General features: G+C 39.8%; 1 protein-coding gene across 1 annotated transcript in view; it reads left to right on the top strand.

Moving 5' to 3' along the window:
* LOC119428374 (proton myo-inositol cotransporter) overlaps positions 1-22999 on the top strand; it is an 83756-nt gene that overhangs the window by 34151 nt on the left and 26606 nt on the right. Inside the window, exon 4 of the mRNA XM_037696052.1 lies at positions 14666-14774. Within this exon, the coding sequence (XP_037551980.1) occupies positions 14666-14774 (109 nt within the window). The remainder of the gene's footprint in view (positions 1-14665; positions 14775-22999) is intronic.

Here is a 22999-nt window from a genome sequence, read left to right on the forward strand (position 1 = left end):
TGACGCAGGCAGGGACGAGGTTTTAAAAGACTGAAGTTCTGACGCTGAACTCCTGTCGTGTCCCAGAACTGAAGCAGAAAACGTGTTTCTGTCAAACCTGTGATAGAAACGGCGTCACCAAAACAGAGCTGTTCTCCTTGTTAAAGTCTTATTTTACCCATCATCCCCCGTCAATCACTTTTTACTTTAACCTTTCTTCTTCGTTCCTTCCCCCCTGACTCTCCTGTATTATCAGATTCGGCTCTCTCGTCGTCTCCCTGCAGGTATGAAGGTCTGTTCGACACCGTTTGAATAGCGAGCGTCTCGTTGCCTCGACGGTTCTAAGCCGACTCATTTCCCAGACAGCTGCTGTCATCCATCACTCTGCCTCGGAGATGTCCGAACGCCGACCGACTCCTGAATCTGAACAGTCAGCTCATCCTGACCCAGAAGAACCTAAAGCTGGTGCTGAACTCCACCATACAACCATACCGTGTTTAATCCATCTATCCTAAACTGAAACTGAGTTCGTCCCTGGTTTAAAATGTCTGCATGGCATGGTAATTACCTTTAAGTGTAAAAAATACTTTAATATCTAAAACTAATCAACCTTTAGGGACAACCCAAGTCAAGATGGCTGCTGCTGCCAGCTCTCCTCAAAAAACATAAAAATGGTGAAAACTCAGTTGATTTTACACACATTGACGTAAAGTTTGGTGTGGTAGTTGCTGTGAGTCATCCACATCACATACTATGAGCACCAACAGCTCCCACATGTAATTTCATTAATTCCAGCAAATTTACACGACTTCAGATCAAAAAGCTCCTCAATGATGATGAATTTCAGATGCGACTCGCTGCTTCTCCCCAGCAGAAATTCAGCTCGTATGAACGGCGAACCACCGAGGTTCAATATCCGAGTTTTTTCCTCCTCTGTTCCCCTCGTAGGTCTGAAGCAGCTTATTAATATTTGAGGAGGGAGAGTTGTGCCACAGTGGATCGCTCTTCCTGCTCTCGCCACCAGCTCTGAAGAAAACTTTATTTATAAAGAAACTGAAGCGGTGCTATGGGCGGAGTTTCCAAAACGAGTTGTCTAAAAAGAAGAACATGGCATTTTTCTGATTTCTTATGAGAGGATGGTTTCTGCAGGGAAAACGGAGGTATCGCTGATATGAGCCGAGTCTCTGTTACACAAGTGCACTTTTTTTTTCTTCAAATGTAAAAGCATAAATTTTCTTTATTTTCCTTCGTCTTGCTCCCTTTCCTTAGCAGAAATACACACAAATGGCATCTTTTCTCTTGCTGTGGTCAGTTCTGCAGTGAAATTATTGCACATTTGTGACTAGGCCTGTCACGATAAACAATAAATCAATTAATCGCATGATAAATGAAAATTATTGACCTCATTTTCAGTTATCGGCTTTATTGTTTCTTTGCGTCTCTCTCTCTTTCTACTGAAGACACTGGATGACAAAAGGCTCAACTCCGGCGCTCTTCACTGACCCCTCCCTTTCTCTTTAAAATCCATTTTAACCGTCCAAAACCATGTTTTTGGATCATTAAATGCAGCTAAGCTGAGAAGCTAAGCTACGAGCTAAGCTAACAGGCCGACCTCGGGGAAAAAACTTCCGTCTTGGCGAAGCTCCAAAATTCACGGCTGAAACTCGTGCCTTTGTGTAAAAAGTTGTTTTTCTCTGCAAAAAGAAGCTGAGAACTTATTTGCTGATTTTTTTTTAATTAAAAGCTTTGTGTGACAAATGTTATGTTAAAGAGCTCAAACCACACAGAGCGTCTGCCATTTTGAGAACTGAAAAAATGAAGGAGAGACAGCCCATGTCACGTCAAGGGACCTCTCTCCCATTTTTCTTAAAGAGACACGCTGCTCGCTCCCTCACTATCCATCCTTCGGTTCAAAAAGTCTTACACTGCCATCCTGTGGTCAAAAAGGTACTTAAATTTGACAATAATTACTAATTATTGATTATTATTATTATTATTGCAGATTAGATCAGCTGCTTTCCAGACAGTTTTAGACGTTAAAGCTCTGTTGGAACAAGGAGCTGTACCAGTATCTGCATGTAACTTCATGTAACATGTAACTAATTACCAGAGGAACATGTATGTCTGAAAGCTCCCCGTGTGTAACAGAGTTGATCTTGATTTTCCACAAATTTTTTGTCCTTCTTAAGACTTTGCGCTATTGTAGCTAGTTACGTTTTCCTCCATGAATTGCGACCTCATCGTGGTTTAGTTTATGTGCTTGAATGATCCTAGCTGTGCAGTCAGGAGGCAATGGGCCCTGGTAGGGTCTCTCAAAGTAGGGTGGTCCTTGGTGACCGGCCAGTCAAAGGGTGACTCAGAACACTTGACACTTGTAGGGACAATTACCAAGCCCCCACCCTGAAGCCAGGCTTGGGGGAGAGGCTCGTCGGCGAACACTTGGTGACAGGGCCTCTACCATCTTGGGGGTCGAGATGGAGTAGAAGGGCAGCCGACCTGGGACCAGAAAGTTGTGGTTTGACTCCCAGCTATTTCCACATGTCGTGGTGTCTCTGAGCAAGTCACCCATCCTAATTTGCTCCTCAGAGTTCCCCACTGCTCCGAGTGTATTCCAGGTGTGATGGGTTAAAGGCAGAGAACCAATTCTGTCATTGTATGGGAACATACGACAACAACATATAGCACTTGTACTTATACCAATGGGGCCCCGGATGGGCTCAGCTTGAATGAGTTGCATTGGTTCGCCTTCCTTTATAGGTGGCAGCGTACAGTGGGGACCTTAGTGCTCTGACCCTAGCTTACCGAAACTAGCTCATGGGACATGGACCCCTTTATTCTGCTGGGGGACTTCAATGCCCATGTGAGCAGCAACAGTGTGACATGGAGGGGCGTGATTGGGAGAAACAGCCCGTCTTATCTGAACCCGAGCGGTGTTCAGTTGTTGGACTTCCTTGTTAGTTGTGGTCTGTCCATCACAGACACCATGTTCGAACATAAGGGTGTTCATAAGTGCACATGGCACCAGGACACCCTACGCCACAGATCAATGACTGACTTGTAGTTGTGTCATCTGATCTGTGGTTGTATGTTTTGGACACTTGATTTAAGAAGAGCAGGTCTGTCAACTTAAGTTTCAGCTTCTTTAATGAATTTCAGCATTCGCTCGGCTCTCAGTGATCACACTACATTTATACAGAAAGCAATTTCTCTTTAGAGGTTATAAAGCATAATTTCAACTCATTTTTGTTTCTTTTTCTTTTCTTTATGTTCCCATAGACTACTTGAGTGAATCCTTCCTTAAGTGCTAAAATGAACCTGTTCACAAGGAGCTAAACTCATCTCAGTTCATTAAAACACATTTTAAGGACACTGAGAATTAATGAAACGACATTCAGAGTCTATAAAAGAGTGACTTTGAGTTAATTGCTTTTCCTGAATGTGCCACTGTCCAAACAGCTATAAAGCAGCTCAATATCTTTATGTAAACAGCCTTTTGAGGAGATTGCATCAAAAAGGTGCCTCATCGTATAAACGAAGTTAGGGCCTACACATCAAAGGATGTATCAGAACGTGTCTGGATCAGTATGCAGTGATAGTACACTCTTAGTACTCAGCAAAATTATTTTTTCTTGAGATGCTCCCCTGCACCATTACAACACTTTGTCCGGCCCAACTCTTTATGTGCAAGAAAAACATGCCCCACTATGCCACGGATACCACATCAATTATGTTGTTTCACATGTTGACAGTCACAAACCTGCTTTAATTTACAGCTCCTATTCTTGTTCCAGCATTCCTGGGTATTCCTTGCTGGATAGGGGCACATGTCCTTCTAAAACTTGGATTATCTTTGCTACCTTTACGGTGCCTTTCCAGATGTGTAAGCTGCCCATGTTATAGGCATTAATGCAACCCCATACCATCAGCAAGGCAAGCTAGCAAAAAGTCAAATGATCCCGCTCTTCTTTAGTACAGAGGACATGGCATCAATGTTTTTCACTTTAAATAAGCTCCGAGTAGGGGGCAAACAGACTAATCGACTAGTCGGTTCTACGGCATCCTGTGAGTTTTTTTATTTCACGCCGACTAGTCGCAGTCAGTGATTGTGTCACGTGATCAGCGCCGGGCCGCTGGCTACAAAACAGATTCTTCCAAGCAGATGGAAGGTGAGGAGCAGGCCAAGTCTTCCCAAACATCTAGAAATCAATCAACAGTGTGGAAGTATTTCACTAAACATGATGTTTTTAATTTCATTTTATTTAATCCACTAAAAAAAATAAAAATAAATAATAATAATTAAAAAAAAAAACAAGGGTACGCACCACCGAAGAATCCACCGTGCACCACCGCTGCAGTGGTTTATTTTATTTAGTGGAGCAAATAAAATAAAACTAACTTTTGCAGCTTAATAATAGTTTTGGTTTTCCTGTTACTTATTTGCAGCAGGATAAATGGTAGGAGCATAAATATACACTCCTGATGTTTTGTTGTTTGTTTTTTTCCTTCAAGTTCCTATGACGTCATCAACTAGTCAACTCAACTATTATCATGTTAATGCCGACTAAAAAAAAAAAACGTAGTCGTTCAAACCCTAGATCCGACCCGAACAGAACCAGACCTGTTTTTAACAGCGGCCCCTGAGGGCCTGAAGACTACATGCATCAAGTACTGACTTCCAGCCTCGTCCTTCAAGCTCAGAAACGTTTCCAGATTCATAAAACCTTTTTAAGATCTTATGATCTGTAGATGATGTTGGACTCTATGCTGGTGTGCTAGCCTCATGTTGTGGATACACCGCCACTGTTTATGCTACAACACCAATACTCTTCTACCACAACAATAAATCCTAAAAGTTTCACAGCAAAGACTTCTGTTCTGCAGTTAAAGACATTTTTGTTCCAGTACGGGGAGCTTTTTCAATTTTAAACCGGAGAGTGTGGAGCTCCAATCTTTAAACTTCACGAGAATCTCCATTTATGCAGTTTAATCTCACGTACCTTACCGAAAGTCGTTCAGACGACCCAAACAACCCTCAGGAGGCAGAGAAATGTCTTCAACTACAGATTAGAAGTCCAGCTACCTTGTTTTGTTTTACAGGAAAAAAAAAAAAACAAGGAAGCTGGTGTAGATTCAGAGAAATGCCTGGGTATCTGTGAATCTACACCCGTAAACAACAAGAAAACTCCCGTGCCCTTTATTGCCCGCTCCAAACCGTCGTGGACCTGTCTCACTTTATAACACATGATCTACAGTCCAACCCTCATCTGTTGCCATGAATCTTATTAATTACTTAAAAAAAGCACATAAAACAGCTAATCAGTTGTTCTAACGTTTGACTCGGTCAGTCTTCATCTAGCCTGGTATAAACCTGGACTCTATGGCTTTTTTAAGTTCTGGACATAAAAATACAACTTTGCATGTGTAAATCTGATGCAACAGTGCTTTCAGTAGTAACACAATTTTCCTGCTCATTAGCACATTAAACCAGGGGTTCCCAAACTTTTCCATGCCATTTTTCTGCAGAATTTTGCGACAACCTGCCGCTTCCAAGTCTCCCTGCAGATGCGTTGAGAAAGTTCACTACAATGCAAAACTTAATGGCGTAAAATACGCGCAATAACAAGCGGCGAGAGACCTCGCTCCCATCAGCTTTAACCTTTTGCTCCGATGGAGACGATGTGGAGCGCACGGCGTCCTGATGATGGAGGAGGTGGGAAGGAGACGGGGAGCATGTGGAGGGAATAATTAGAGGGGGGATGGAGGTTGAGGCTGGAGATTACCGGGGCTCAGTCCTTGATTGCAGCCCGCTCGGTTCCATACGTGAATCCAGCTGCTTACTTCCACAAGACACCGTGATTGGGTCTGATAGGACAGGAGCTCGTTCTGTCCCCCTTTGTTGTTTGATTGGACATTGTTGCGTTTGTCCTCATGGTCTGACACTTTTAACACGTGGATCGGTACTTGGAGTCCCAAGATTCCTGGAAAGACGACAACTATAAGAGCTTATAGTCTTTTTGACGACTCGTTGCCCCCGTTGTCTCCTTCGTGTCTTCGCAGCGCCGATAAGCAGCACCTGACAGAACTCACAGCCACAGCAATAATCCACAGAGGGGAGTGTAAGGACAGGCATAAGACACCGTATTCCCAAAAGTTCAGATATTTTGAAGTGAGGTACGGTAAGAGCAGTGGACATCTTACTTTTTGTAGTTAGCTGATTGATATGTTTTCTTATTTTGGTATCGTATTTTCCGCAGTAAACGTCGCAACGCCCTATAAGTAAATAAATTTGTCGCTTCCCCGTATATGTCGCATCTATTACGCGTCACCGCTGACAACACAGAAATGTGAGCTGTTGTGCAAAAAATCGATTGTCTGCCAAATGGTGGGAGCGTTCACAGGAGGACTTTTAACAAGAATTTAACAAGATTAACACTTAAAAACAATTATTTGTTTGCTCAAAATTATAGCAAATGTGCGTCTCAGTCTAACCTTTACTAAATAAATGCACTTTGACGGTTAAATCAGCTGCATTTTCAAAAGCCGATACGCGGAAACATGAACGCGCAGAGGGCGACTCGCTGTGCATTTCTTCGAAATTTAACAAGATAACCACCTAAAAACAATTATTTGTTTGCTCGACTTTATAGTAAAGGTGTGTCTCAGTTGAACTTTTACTTAATAAATGCACTTCAATGGTCAAATTAGCTGCATTTTGCCGGGGCAGCGCAGCAAAATGAAGCTGATTTGATGGTTGTTCCAGGCAGATGACAGTGGTAGGCTATAGCAAGCCGATTGTGTCATTAATAGCCACTTTTACATATTACATGATACAACGACATGCCATACTGCTCGGCTGAAAATTGTAGTGTTCAATATTTTCAGTCGGAATGAATGAAAACGGTTATACCTCAGCCAAAAATTGGTTCAAAAATATGGGGAAAAAATCCATAAATGCGTCACTTCGGCATATAAGTCCACCCGCTTCGGATGTTATCAACCATTAAATGGCTGTTATTAGTTGTTATCATCTCCATATGTACTGGTCAGACTGCCCCTCCTGAACCTCCTAGTGGGTTTAAAGGTACGTTGTTTGCGATGATAATAGGCTCTGTTTTTAGCTTTGTTAGCGCTCATAATAGCTTCACGTGGTTAGATTTAGAGTAAAGGGTCTGGCGGTTAGGTTTACGGTCTTGGTTAGGTTTAGGCACAAGGGTAAGGGGGTTAAGTTTAGGGTTGGTCCTCTGGGTCAGATGTAAGCTTACATTTAGGAAAAGGGTTACATAAGCTGGAAAAAAACAAAAAAAGACACTTCCTGGTTTACCCCTGTGCGACGCTGCCTATTATCAGCAATAATAACGTACCTTTAAACCTACTAGGAGGTAGGTGGGACAGTTTGACCACTACATATGGGGATGATAACAACTAATAACGGCCATTTAATGGACTGGTAACATCTGAAGTCGCTCATAAGTCGCAGGTCATGCAAATTATGCAAAAAATTGCGACTGATGGGGCGAAAAATGTGGTAATAAAGTTATGAAATTGGGTTTTTCTACATTAAAAGTTGATTAAAATAGTAAATTAAATAAGATTTGTGCAGAAACCTGTGGGGAGAAACGCTGAGCTTCGTGTGTGGGGCATTTGTGTTTTTATGTGATTCTCGTTATTATTTTAGTTTGAATTTTTCTGAACGTTGCTCTTGATCCAACGACCTCTGCGTACTTTGTGCTGTTTTAGCCATTCGTGAATCAAAAATGTTCGGCTCATTCAGGAGATGGGTGCTACAACTTTTAGTTTTAGTAACTTTTATATTTTTCAAATTGTAAATTTGTTTTCAAACGTTTGTTCTAAGGAAATTAAGAGCCTTTGAATTCCTTCAAAAACGTTGTTCTCTTTTAAATCTTCTTCAGTGTTGTTTGGTAGAATCCATGTGCAGGCAGGACTCGGGAGAACTCGGGATTAAATGAAGAATATATTTAATAAATGTAATAATAAAAGCTGACATGCAGCAAACTTACATAATCTCAGGGATGACACGAGGAAGACAGAACCAGAACGCCATTCAGGACAATGTGTGGGAATGGGCAACATGGAGATGTAGACGTCAATATAAAGCACTAACAACAGATAATAAGAGACACCTGGGGAAAAGACAATTAGGAACAGGTGGAGTGACAGGAGTTGGAAACAGACCACATGGGGGAGACACAACAGGGAACACAAATCCTCACATTCAGCAAAATTGCAGTGTTGTCTTCTTTTGACATTTTTAGCTTTTAGCTACCCTTTTGCTACTTTTGGCTTTTAGCTAGTATTTCATTGTTTTAATCTTTTAACTATACTTTTGCTTTTTTGTTTAGCTTTCAGGAAACCTTTTCATACTTTTAGCTATTATCCAGACTATTGCGTCTTTTAACTTTAACCTAACCTTTTGCTTTTTTTTTTTTGTAGTTTCCAGGAAACCTTTTCTTACTTTTAAATTTTAACTAGACTTTTGCTACTTTTAGCTTCCAGCTAGCCTTATTATACTTTTAGCATTTAGCCAGACTTTTACTTTTAGCTAGCAGTTTGTCACGTTTATTTAGTATTTGGCTTTAGGACTTTCGACTATAATTCTGCTACTTTTAGCTTCCAGCTAGCCTTTTGGTATTTTTAGTGATTATCCAGATTATTGCGTCTTTTAACTTTAAGCTAACCTTTTGCTTTTTTTTTTTTTTTTTTTTAGCTTCCAGGAAACCTTTTTGTACTTTTAAATTTGAACTAAACTTTTGCTACTTTTAGCTTCTAGCTAGCCTTTTAATACTTTTAGCATTTATCCAGACTTTTACTTTTAGCTTTTAGGCAGTTTGTCACATTTATTTAGTATTTGGCTTTAGGTCTTTTGACTATAATTCTGCTACTTTTAGCTTCCAGCTAGCCTTTTGGTACTTTTAGCGATTATCCAGACTATTGCGTCTTTTAATTTTAAGCTAACCTTTTGCTTTTTTTTTTTTTTTTAGCTTCCATGAAACTTTTTCATACTTTTAAAATGTAACTAGACTTTTGCTACCTTTAGCAATTTTTTTTTGCTATTTTTAGCTTCCAGCTAGGCTTTTAATATGTTTAGCATTTAGCCAGACGTTTGATACTTTTAGATTTTAGCTAGCAGTTTGTCACTTTTATTTAGCATTTGGCTTTAGAACGTTTGACTATAATGTTGCTACTTTTAGCTTCTAGCTAGCCTTTTGATACTTTTAGCTATCATCCAGACTATTGCTTCTTTTAACTTTAAGCTAACCTTTTCCTATTTTTAGCTTTAAGCTAGCATTTTGTCATTTTTATCTAGCAACTTGTTATTTTTAGCTTGTAGCTAGCGTTGTGCTTCTTTTAGCTTTACCTACTCAGTTACAGTGTTTTAGCACTCAGCACTCCTACTGAACTTTTACTGAAATTATGATGCCCCTTGTTCTTTTAGGCGTTTGTTTTTCACTCATTTTGTAGCAACGATGCAGCTGTTTCCTTGAAATGTACCATACAATCAACAGGCAAACAGAAAAGGTACACTTAGGAGTTTAAACTACTAAGTTGGTGGTTTGAATGTTTTGCTCACCTAAGTCCATGTCAGTCCAACGTTGTTCTATAAATGTAAAAAAACCTTGAAATAAAGACGGCTTACAGCATGTTTGAAGGGCTAAATTGTTGGTAATTACTCCATAGATGAGATACAAATGACACAGATGTTAGTGGAAGGCTTTTAATGTGAAAATCTTACATGTGATTACTGCTGCACTGAGCCCTAATCACTGTGCTTGTGTCTGACTGGTCGCCTGCTGGTTTGTTTGTCAGTCGTCTTATTTCAGCATCTCGTCTGATTGAATTACTGCTGGGTGGCGTTCCTTGAAGGAAATGAAGCCGTGTGTGTTTGAATGAGAAAAGAACAAGTGGGCCGAGTCGCTCGTCATGCGGTTTGAAGCTTTTCGGTCGATCTTGAGAGTGTTTTAAAAAAAAAAGCAGCAATAAAGGAAAGTTGAATTGCGTTTGTGATTTTGTGGCTTTAGCGTGTTGAGTTGCTCCTCTTCGTGCAACCGTCCACTTTAAACTGTCTTGTTTGTTGGATTCTATCCATAAATCTGATTCCCCGTCAGCTAATCCGATAACAGCCCTCTGGTCTGGTCTTTGGGGACGAACCAATTAAACGTTACTAAGTTAGTGCCATGGAAATGACTGAGCCTATAAACACATCACTTTACCTTCAACGTCTAAGGAGTTTCCTGAAGCTTGCCTTTAGTTGCACAAAATAACTTAAGAGGCTGTTCAGATTTGTTGCTAAACCTGTCTTTAGTGATTGGATTGCAATCGGACGGCGCAAAATACAGTAATGTGCAATGAAACATTGAAAACATCTGAGTTGGTCTGGACCTCGTCTAACAACACAATCCATCCTGAGCCAAGCTCTAGGACCTCCTACGGAGATGACGTGAACCCACACGAGCAGCAGAATCGACGTTTTGAGATGAAGAAAAATGTGTTCATAATCATTCTCAACATAAAGGTCCATTTTAATGGTATTTTATTAAATAGAAGGGTTAGTTTCTGCTTGGTTCAACATTTTCTCTGATTGTTTTTGGACTTGCTGTGGTCACTGTATGCCTACATAGCTGCTCCAACAGGAATAACTGGGTTAACTTTTTTGTTTTGGTAATGCTTCATACTGGACGACGACCTCCATTATCCTCCATTTGACGTACAACACGCGCTACAATGTGGCTGGATCAGGGAAAATATGGAAAATACTTGTAGTACGAAGCCCAAGACCAGGACCAGAAGGTTTCCAACATGTTGACACATGGTGCGAACTACAACTCAAAAGAAACAGAAGATTTGACAAATGGCAGTGATCTCCAGGAGAATCAGGTTTATAGGGTTTAGGAGGATTTAAGGGAGGGATACAGGTGAGCTGATTCGTAACAACAAGAGGTAAAAAAGGGGAGATAAAAGAAAACATATTGCCAGAACTACAAAAAAGGGCAAGATACGACTACAGTAGTCCCTCACTTAACATGAGGGTTACGTTCCAGACATCCCCGCGTAGGTGAAAATCCACGAAGTAGAGATGTTATATTTTTATATTATATTTTTTTTGCATAATTTGCATGCACTGTGGCTTATAGGTTGAAGTGACTTATTTATGGATTTTTCCCATATTTTAAACCAATTAGTGGCTGAGATATGACCGTTTTCATTCATTCTGACTGAAAAAAAAAAAGAACAGTACCACATTCAGCCACTAGATGGCAGCAACGTAGTAATAGCAGTAAGGCATGCCGTTGTATCATGTAATAGGTTAACATGGCTATAATGACAAATTCAAAAACGTTCACGACAAAAACAACTGGACTTTATTAAACTTTATACTTTATTGTTTTTTTTCTTGAACGTTTTTGAATTTATCATGTCCTGGATGACTGAGAATCTTCACCAGCAATTAATGACGCATTCGGCTTGCCGTAGTCTTCCACCTTCGTTCTGCTCGCTGCTTGGAGCAAGTCAAACCAGCTGCACCACCCCGGCGAAATGCAGCTAATTTGAACATTAAAGTGCATTTATTAAGTAAAAGTTCAACTAAAACACACCTTTGCTATTATTTCAAGCAAACACATAATTAGGTGCTTATCTTGTTAAATTTCGAAGAAACGCGCAGTGTTCCTCCTTATTTTTTCCTCCCCCTCTTCACACTCCCGGGAGCACCGAGGCAGCGAATACTCTTGAAATGCATCTGATTTGACGTTAATGTCCTTTTATTAAGCAAACATTAGACTGAGACACACCTTTACTATAAAGTCGAGCAAACAAATAATTGCTTTTAAATGTTAATCTTGTTAAATTCTTGTTAAAGTCCTCCCGTGCACGCTCTCACGGACGCCATTTGGCAGCCAATCGATTTTTGGCACAACACCGGCCCACATTTCCGAGTTGTCAGCGGTGACGCATAATAGATGCAATGTATGTGGCGAAGCAACATATTTATGGATTTTTCCATTTTATTAGACAAATATGGACTGATGCGACTTATAGGGCGGTGCGAAGTGTACGGCAGAAAATAGGGTATATATATATATTTTAAGGCTTTATAAACCCTCACTCCTGCAACATGCTTAACAATGTTCTGAACTCTTTTAACGCTCTAAAGGAGCACAGCAAGAGAGAGCAGACAGACTGATGCTACGGTTAATGAGCCTATCAGTGCCCAGGGTTCAGAGCACAATGCTCTGGTTCAGTGGTGGACTGGCCATTGGGAGCACCAGGACATTTCCCGGTGGCCTGGCCAGCTCAGTGATCACCGAGGGGCTGGACCAAATCTTACGCAGATCTCTGTACGTCCATCTTTTCTCCGGTTTAGTTCGGTTTTCTCCGGTTTACAATCTTAAGTGAGATTGCGAAAGTGAGTCCGCGAAAGGGCCTTGCTCAAGGGTACAGAGTGGGGAAAATCAGGATAGAGGCAGGTGTGGGTGCTTCACCTTTCCCGCCCACATTTTGATATTGTTAGTCTGGGGAATCGTAGCGTGACATTCCAATCACAAGTCCACCTACTCTAACCCAAAACTCACAGAACACAGGGTAAGAAAACTCAGAAACCCTACAAATAAAGGTCTAGCATCCTGTGAACAAAAATACACATTGTCCACCACGTTTCATGGCACACTGAAGACCAGGACCATCAAATGTGGAGAAGTGAGAGTTATAATCGCTTTGGTCAAATCTATGAATATAACGTTGGGCTTGTTGTGCGTTAGTCCTTTTTATTTTTTTTGAACAAAGATTGATTCTCAAACTGTTAAAGGACATGTTTACTGAGAGTCCTCCCACTCGCAGCTGCTCCCCACAAAACAAAACCAGCCTGCATGTGTCATTTCATATGTGTGGACTCACGTATCTCTGTTCATGAGCGTATGTGGATTTCATTGCGCGTGTGTTGTCTTCCTGCGTCTCATTTTTTATCCTGGAGCTATACCTGTCCAGCTACTTTCTCTTTTTATTAAGACATGTCCTCCTAGGGGACGCTGCTCGTCTCTGCGTGTTGGAGGTCGCAATCTGCTTCTGCTGCTCAGCTGAGTGGGACCCCGTACGCCCAAAGCAGAACTCAAAGTATTTGTTTCATGAGATAATCAACCTTCTGAAAAAATAAAGAAAAATGGCAGCATCTTTCATCAAGGAGAGGTCAGAGACGTGAGAGGACAGAGGAGGATGTCTGGTCCCGTCTTGAATTGGGCCGACTCCAAAGGTTGACCAGTCTAGACATATGTCCAATAACTCTCCGCGTGTTTTGTTAAAAACGGTCCACTGGGTTTTGACAGCATGGGGCTGAGTTGTATCTCTTCTTGTCTGGAGCAGCTCGCTGTATAAACTAAAGTAAAAATCTGAACTAGGCTGGAATGAACATGCCCAGGAACTCCATGCTGAGGCTAAATCTCTGAATAGAAACAAACCAATGCCAATTTCAAAACGTTTTATTCAAAGGAACAGAGATCCGCTGAGGTCTAACTCACTTGCAAGGAAAATACCAAACAACCGTGTTGATTCGTGGAAATAAACTAAAAGAATGAATACTTTTAAAACATTTTTACTGGCAAATGTGACGTCAAAAACTTAAAAAAGAAACATGATCAAATTTGATAATTCATCACCCGACTAGTTTTGTTTAAAATACATCCAGTTTGAAAACTCGACTTTTGTTGGTCTGGAGTGATGTCAATGGGAATTCCAGTTGTATATTAAAAAACAGGAAACTCAAAAGCGTCACAATGACCCCAAACATTATAGGAAGGGATTTCCTGGTGGTACAGCACAGGCTGAGAAAAATTGTCAATTAAAAAAAATAAAATAAAAGAATACTTCTGAAGACAAAACGTTTTGATTTAAAGGTAGGAAGATGGACGATTATATTCTATTTTAGTTACTCTGTCCACGTCTTGCCATCTGTTTTTTAGCTGTTATGCTAGTGCTCGTTAAAAAAAATAACCGTGGCTAAATTAATGTCAAAGATAATTACTGCAGTATTTTATCCAAAGTTTTGGAACAGATTAACCCCAATAGAATCGACATTTTGTCTTGACCTCTAATAATTTAGTTTGGTTTTAAATCTAAACATGGTTCAAACTTTTGTATTTTTGGTTTAAATAAATTTTAGATCTGTACAACAGGCATAATTACACACTTTAGCTTTTAATTTCAATATAAGGAATTAGTAACATGGATTTTTTGTTGTTGTTGTTGTTGTTTCTCATCTCTATGGACCTACATGTGTTTAAAATCCAAAGTAGTAATTGCCAACAGTCGTGCAAACGAACACAATTAAATGATTGCTCACCAAATATCTAGTTTTGACCATCAGCAGCTAAAACTATAAATGTAGACACTATATCTTAAAGGCAGTCTAAATCTTTATTCATGATGTTTGTTGCTGAATGTGTTTAGTGAGGTGAAATGTAAAGGTTGAGTCGTTTCCTTCTTAAACTGTCCAGCAGTTTATCTCCTGATGGAGCTTTTGTTGCCAAAAATCAGTTTTTCGGCTCCTGCTTATTTAGCAACCGAAGTCTTGTGTTCCTCTCATCTGGGGTGTATAAATGAACCTCTGTTAAAGCTTTCACCAGCAGAGTCGTGCTGAGTTTGTAATTAATTTCTGCTGTGCCTTTGCCCGTGCCTCCAGATGGCCCCGTGATCTGGCGGATGCTGACCTACCCGCCGACTCGACGAGCTCTCCTGGTGGGCTGCGGGCTTCAGATGTTCCAGCAGCTTTCTGGAATCAACACGGTCATGTGAGTGTTAAAACGAGACGGCTCTGGACCTGGGCTGTGATGATGCACCCTTTAGGACATTTCCACTTAATGCAACTAACTGAAAGGTTGTTGAAACAACCAGAAAACAAATACTGAGGGAAATGGGACAGTGCTTGCCACTTTTAGCAGTCTCCAAACTAATGCCACGCCAAATTTTAGCTCAATAACAACATGGATGAAATTATATTTGAAGAAATAGACTTTGTGAGGGCAGCCAAAATGGAAAAAAATGCTAAAGGAAAACATAATAAGTTATCAAATATTTTGATTTAGATTTGAATACAGCCTCATAAATAGCGATTTCAAATTCAGTATGTTTTCAGAATGTCCCTCCTCTTTTGATTGACACCTCTGTCAACTAGGTTGATCTTTGGTCTTTCCAGACCTAATAATATCCGCAGAGTGCTAACGACATGCTAGTTAAAGTTAATTTTGACAGCTGAAGTTAAAAATTCAGAGTGCTACACTAACAGAGAGCCAAAAGCATCCAACTTAATTTGGGTCTGCTTTTTTCAGATGTTGTAGGATTTTTTGGGGAGGACTGTTAAGGGGTCATGCAGCAGGCGCAAATAAAATTTTTCATTTCAAATCTTTTGTTAGATCACACGAACGCCACACTACCACAGAAAGGTACTAAACATGCCATGCTGCGGTCTCCTTCAGCCTCAGGATGGATCAAACCTAGAGAAATTAGCATTTTCTGATAAAATGCTGTAAACTGAATGACTTAGCTGAAATTTGCTGAATGAGTTGAAGCTGAGATGCTAAAGCTATAAAACAACAAATAACTAAAAGCTGAATGGAGAAAAAACACTAGATAGAAGCAAAAGTAGAACAATGATAGCAAAAGTTGCCAAAATAGCTAGCTAAAGGCATGAAAAAACACAAAGTAGCTAAAAGCTATCTAAATGTAGCAATGGACTAGCTAGAAACTAAATGTAGCAAAATGCTAGGTAAAAAACTACAATAGCAAAAGGGTTGTTAAAAGTAGCCAAAAGGTAATTAAATGTAGCAGACTAACTAGAAGTTGAACAAAAGGTAGCTAGAAGCTAAAAGTAAAATGAGACACTAAAATTAGTAAAATGCTAGTGAAACATTGCCAATACAAGCTAAAAGCAAAAAAAGATTAGCTAAAAGGTGAAAGTATTAAAAGGCTAGCTAAAAGTAGCAAAACACTACGTAAAAGTTAAAATGAAAGAAAAACTACAGCTAGATGCTAAAAGTAGCAAAATGCTACGGAGTGGTTACTTATATGAGCTAAAAACAAGAAAATGAGCTGAAAGTTACAAGCAATAAAAAGCTAGCTAAAAATAAAAAAGGCTAACTAAAGCTAAAAGTTGCAAAACGCTAGCTAAATTCTAAACTAACCGAAAGCTAGCTGAATTTATGAAAAGGCTATCTAAAAATTAAAACTAGCTTTAAAGAACAATAAGTAGCTGAAGCAGATTTAAAAGAGAACAATGGTTTAGACTGAATTGACGAAATCTTAATGCATTTCTATTAAAAAAAAAGTAAATTAAGTTGAATTAAAAAACGTGTTTTTATAGTTGTAAAAACTGAAAGTTGCATTTTTCATCTCCTGAACGAGCCGAACGTTTTGATACACGAAAAGCCAAAATAGCACAAAGTCTGCAGAAGTAGTTGGATTGCAAAGAAAAACAGGGAAACAAAAACGTGAACTCAGCAATAGGTGTAAATGTGCCCGAACGTTCAACAAGAGATCCAGGCGGCTGCGTTAAGCTCAGAAACACGTTATTAAATATGTTCTTTGGACTTTCGGAGCGCGCCGGTCACCTGGGAGCGATAACCTCCCTGAACCACTGCCCACTTGGCGGTGGATGGACACATCGTCGTTTTCTCCTTCAGTCCTCTTATCTCTCCGTCGGAGGAGATTGTGTCATCCGTCATCCCCCCCTTCCTGCGCTCCCTCCATATCTGAGATATTACAAGGCTTTGTAAACATTCTGCGGACGTGAGCTGTTGCTTAGCAACCGGAGGAAGGATGAAAGCAGTCAGCTGAGCGTGCTTGGGGTTTGTCTGCACGTATGTGTGACTTAACGGCTGAAATGTGAAACTACAATCTTTTTTTTTTTTTTTTGGTGGGAGGTGGAGTGGAATGCACGTGTGTGTGTGTGTGTGTGTGTGTGTATCGGATAAGTTCTGGCGTGTGTGTGTTTGACAGTTTTATACACAAAAAGATAAGTAGAGGGTGAGAGTTCAAACAGAATATCAGCTGTTATCGGTCGAGGTGAAGCTCAGAATCCGTCCCTTTGCTTCGTGTGAGTGTGAGCGTCTTTATATTGATCGTCGGCTCCTTCGGCTGTGCGTTTATCTTCATCGCCTGTCGCCAACTCACGGATCGGCAGAAGGGGACAAACTATATCTGTCACTATCCCCCTCCACCTGTCTCACCGGCTTATGAGTCTGCCATTCTTCGAGTCTGCGTGCTGGGTCAGCTGCGTCGACAGTGACCCATTTTCACCGAGCGTCACTGCACTTCCATCAAGATGGTGTCGTGTTTGCACCTGACATTAAAATGTGTCTGCAGGGAGAATTGCAACCATCATTTAAGACCTAGCAAACCTTGGAAATAACGTTACGATCTGGTCGTGCTTAATGTATGTGTTGCGACTGACCATCTGCTACTACCACACCACATTTCAGCTCAATATCTGTGAAACTGACTGAGGATAGTGGTGGATGCGTAAGCTAAGGCCGGTTAGTTGTGGGAGCCGTAGGAGACAAGAGAAGGAGAGGCGGATGCCAAAGTCCAAGCCCATGAATTAAACACTCATGATGCTCTCTTCGATGGCTCTCTTCGATTGTCCTGAATGCTCTCTGCCAACTCTGCCCACCGCCAGCACGTAAAGACCCGTATACAGGGCTGCAGCCGGGAAAACCTCCGACTGCTCCATCATGGCTCGTGGCAAACTAACCAGCTCTGTAATTGTTTGGCTCCAATTAATGTCAGATCCCATCAGAGTAAGACTTTAATCATGAATTACTTTTTCTCCGGTAATTTCCTGGATCATCTTCTAACAGAAACGTGGATGAAACCAGGTGAAAGCGGTGCCTTCGTGGAGCTTCCCCAGCTTGAATGTTCTTGTTTCAGCTCCTCTCGTCTCACTGGCCATGATGGAAGCGTTGTCCGTATTCCAAGGCAATTTTAAACGCAGGCTTTCAACTCTCACCTGTTGGTTGTTGGAAAGGGTTGTATAAATAATTGTCAATTGACTGATACATGTTACATTTGTGGAACAATTTCTTTTTACATGGCCAATAGTTTGATGCCAGCCTGGCATCACTAAAGATAACGTCTGCTTGAGTATTTGTAAAAGGTCATGTTATTTTCTTGCAGTGAGTCATGGGCATCAGGTCTGATAACTAATTTTCCAAGTGAGTCATTTTCTTTTAGTTTCTTTAAATCCTCAAATTTATTGCCCGAAATCCAAAACAAAAAGTCAGGCTTGTTACTGAAATACCTCAGAAAACATTGGGCAGACTTTAATTTAACTTTATCTATTATCTAAAAAAATTAAATAAAATAAAAACCCACAAAGATGACTGTAACTCAGTCAGTTTTACAGATATTGACTTAAATGTTGGCGTGTTATTATCAAGATTCTGTGGTTTTTGGTGTTGAACCCAAGTGCAGGCGGACCACGGAGACTCGGAAGTAGAATAAAGAACTAATTTATTTACGATAACTAAACAAAAGCTGACGGGGCAGCAAACTTACTTCTTCAAGGAGACAGAGGGAGAACAGAACAGAACATACCGGACGATCCACGGATAAATGAGGAGACACAAAGACGCGGAATATAAAGGAACACCAAGAAAGACGATGAAGAACACCTGGGGTGATTGCGGATAGAGGACAGGTGTGACAGGAGCTGGCAACATGAGGGAGAGCAGGAAAACACTAAAATTGCAAAACACACAGAGCCTCTCAGGTAGTAGCTGAGAATGATCCCTGATAAACTTAGCAAGGAATGCTAAACTTTAATTGAGAAATTGTATGTTAATCACGCATCATCAGTTTCGACCAGTTAAATCTCATGTCAGGCAAAAAGTGAGCTTATTAGGTAGCATTAACAAAAAATGTCTTATTTTAGGTCAATAATAAGCATAAGTAAAAATGAAAGATCATTTTAGATGTGAAGTGCAACACAATTAACGACACCCACGCTGTGCCGCTCCCGATCAGTTACTGTAATGACTTCTTACACCTAAATGTTGAATGAACCACATTTGTATTTGAGTCAACTCAATACATTGTTGATTACATTAACACGTCCCTTTATTTTTATTAATGTAGTGCATTTTCTGTCCAGAAGTGATGGCAGTAAGGAAGCAATTAGGGTTTCCATGGCATGCGGACTGAATGATCAAAGAACTGAAATCCTGACCCTCCAATTAGTCGATGACTTCTTCTACTTCTTGACTGACAAGCTTTCACATAGAGTTATACACAAAATAGAAATGCATTCCTAATAATCTGAATAGTTCCTCATTAAGTTAAACATAAAAGTGCTAAAACAACAAACACAAATTGTGCTGCAGTGTCCAAACTTTGGTGGCGATGGTGCACGGGGTTCTTTAATTGGGTGCATTCAGTAGAAAAATCGAGACAAAAAGTGAAAGTTCTGTAAATGGCTTCAAGTTGGAGCAGACGTAGAGTTTTCTGCAGTAAGGACTCTCTGCTATACTTTTTTGAAGAACATAATAAAACCTGAATAGTGATGTGCTGTTTCTAGCACATGCTTACCTGATGTGTCAGGTGGTTTGAAATAAATGGTTTGGATAAAGCATTTGTCACGACCGAATTACAACAAATGACCTCTCTAAAAAGCTACAACTACATCCAAGAATTGAGTAAAACAAAACAGCAGGTGCTGTTGTTGTCCGGTAAAACCCCACCACTGTTTCCAGTGTAGGACGCCTCAACTTTTATGTTGGATAGCTTCAGGGGAAGCTGTTAGTGGGAAAGATTAGTGAGGGTGAAGTCCGGAAAGCTCTGAAAATAACGAAAAAGGGGAAGGCAGAAGGACCTGATGACATACCAGTGGAATGTCTTTGAGAGATGGCAGTGAGGGTTTTGACTCAAATGGCATATTTGAGGGTGAAAAAATGCCTGAGGAATGGAGAAGAAGTGTGCTGGTGCCCATTCTTAAGAACAAGGGTGATGTACAGGGGAATTAAGTTGATGAGGCACACGATGAAAATCTGGGAGAGAGTTGTGGAAGCTAGACTTAGACGAGAGGTGACTATTTGTGAGCAGCAGTATGGTTTCTTGCCAAGAAACGGCACCACAGATGTCATCTTGGTTTTGAGGATGCTGATGGAGAAGTACAGAGAAGGTCATAAGAACTCTATTGTGTCTTTGTGGATTTAGAAAAAGCATATGATAGGGTGCCGAGGGAGGAAGTGTGGTATTGCATGAGGAAATCTGGAGTGGCAGAGAAGTACCAGTATGTTTGGTACAGGATATGTATGAGGACAGCAGGACAGTGGTGAGATGTGCTGTAGGAGTGACAGACAGCTTCAAGGTGGAGGTGGGAGTGCATCAAGGATCAGCTCTGAGCCCCTTCTTGTTTGCTCTGGTGAAGGACTGACTAACAGATGAGGTCAGGAAGGAATTCCCGTAGACTATGATGTTTGCAGATGACATTGTGATCTACAGTGAAAACAGGGAACAGGTGGAAGAGAACTTGGAGAGGTGGAGGTATGCACTTAAAAGAAGAGGAATGAAAGCCAGCAATAGTAAGAGAGTATGGTATGGTATAAAGTTTATTCATTTTAAAAAGGTACAAAACAATTCCATAACAATATAAAACGAAACAAAAGATTTAAAATGAAAGGCAGCAGAAAGAAGAAAAAATCTTATTATATCTGCCCCTTTTTTCAAACAATTATTTCAATCGTAATAATTTTCAAGTAACAGAACAAAATGAATAACTCTTTCTAATTGTTCTAATTCTAATACAAAACACACACTAAGCTACTTCATATATATATTTTTAACAATTCAGCTTTGATCTTTTTCTTAAATGTACACATTGACTTGACATTTTTCACATCACTCTCTAGACCATTCCACAATCCAATTCCTTGGATTGAGGTAGACCTTCCCTTCAGACTAGTTCTGAATTTTGGTTTGACAAATATATCTATCCCCTTAAGATTATAACAACTTTGTCTTTTAACAAAATTTCTTTGGATATTTAACGGTAATGTGTTATAGTACATGTGTGTGAATGAGAGGAAGGCTGGTGGAACAGTGAGGCTACAAGGAGCAGAGGTCACAAAGGTGCAGGACTTCCAAGTACTTGGGGTCCACTGCCCCTGAAGAGGGAAAAGCTGAATGAAGAAGATGTTAGATAGCTTCTCCATTATTGTGACTGTTAACTGGAAATTGCAAAAATACAAATGCCTTTGAGTGTAGACTCTGAAAAGATGAACTCAAAGGGTCCTGAAAAGTCCAAGGTTGAATCTTATTTCCTAGCAAAAGCCCACATCTACCTTTACTCTTGACCTTTTATTCAAAGTCGCTTCATCAAGATGCCAAAACACCAACAGTTGTCAGATTCCTTTCACATTAACAGATATGATGTCAATAAGCCCGTCTATGTGACAAACTAGTTATCAAACAAACTTTCCATAATATCTGTTGGGGAAAGTCGACTCAAATACCAAAAGCAATACACCCTATGTACACCAAACTGGACATGACAATGGTTGGTAAAACAACCATGTAAATGCTTGCTTTCTGTTTGTCTATTGCCAAAATATCTCCATAAAATATGAACCAGTGGATGAATTATGATGAAACTCTCATAAATATCATTGGATGAACATCTGCCATTCATTACTTTTTGGAGTTTGCCTGATTTAAAATGGCCAGAAAAGAAGAAAGTTGTTGTCGGGCATACATATAATGGGATCTACATCACCACCTATTACTTTGTCCTCATCACATTTACGTATTAATAATCTGTAAACCCTCTACGTATTAATAATCTGCAACCCTTTATGTATTAATAATCTGCAAACCCGTAGTTAAGGTGCAAGGGCCGTTCCTCGCTGCCTGCAGCTAAATTCTCATATTGCTTTTATATGAAGTATTTAAGATGTCCAAACTGGAAGTGTGAAATCTGAGACGTTAGATGAGCCTTTGATTCAAGGGAGACCGAGATGAAAATCTTATAGGTCATAAACTGCAGGAAACAGATAGAAACAGCTTTGCCTAAAATAAGACTTTTGATCTATTGTAAAAAGTATAAAGAAGTGACCCTAATTCTAATTTCCTTTCTTAGTAAAGATTATTTGAATTAGTCTGAGTCAGTTGTTAGTTTCATTCTTTCTTCAGTAGTTTTGTGTTCATTGTAGTATTGTTACCTCTGGACATTTGAAAAGACTTTCAGCTACTTTAGTCATTCACAACTAACAGCTCCTTAAGGACATTACAGCTCTTGACTGTTGGTTTTAGTCACTGTTATACTTTTTTAAAAATATTTAACTTTTTGTCATTTAGATATTTAGAGAACTTTTCAATTATTTGAAAAAAGAATGAATTCTACTTCAGCATACTTGTTTCATTTGTAGCTATTGTTCTAATCAAAACTTTTAGCTACTGTTTTACTCATATTAGCTTTTGTTCAAGTTAGCTTTTGTTAAGCTCATTTTAGCCTTTAGTCTTTGTTTTGCTAAATTTAGCTTTTACATTTTCTTTTGCAAGTTTTGGCTATTATCTGCTGCGTTGCTAATTTAAACATTTTCAATTTGATATTTTACTCAACAATTTTGCTTTTAGCTATTGTTTTGAAAGTTTTAGCTATTAGCTACTAATTTGATAGTTGTAAGTTTTAGCTACTGCTTGGCTAGTTTTAGTTTTCAGCTAATGTTTGACTTGTTTTAGCTTTCAGTTACTTTTTTGATAGTTGTAGGTTTTAGCTATTGTTTGGCTAGTTTTAGCTTTCAGCTATTGTTTAACTAGTTGTAGCTCTCAGTTACTGTTTTGATAGTTTTAAATTGTAGCTATTGTTTGGCTAGTTTTAGTTGTGAGTTAATGTTTTGGTAGTTTTTAGCTAGTGTTTGGCTAGTTTTAGCTTTCAACTATGGTTTAACTAGTTTTAGCTCTCAGTTACTGGTTTGACAGTTTTAGTTTGTAGCTATTGTTTAGCTAGTTTTAGCTTTTAGCTATT

Source organism: Nematolebias whitei, chromosome 22 (assembly GCF_014905685.2).
Source record: "Nematolebias whitei isolate Nwh7 chromosome 22, NemWhi1, whole genome shotgun sequence".
Classification (NCBI taxonomy): Eukaryota; Metazoa; Chordata; class Actinopteri; order Cyprinodontiformes; family Rivulidae; genus Nematolebias; species Nematolebias whitei.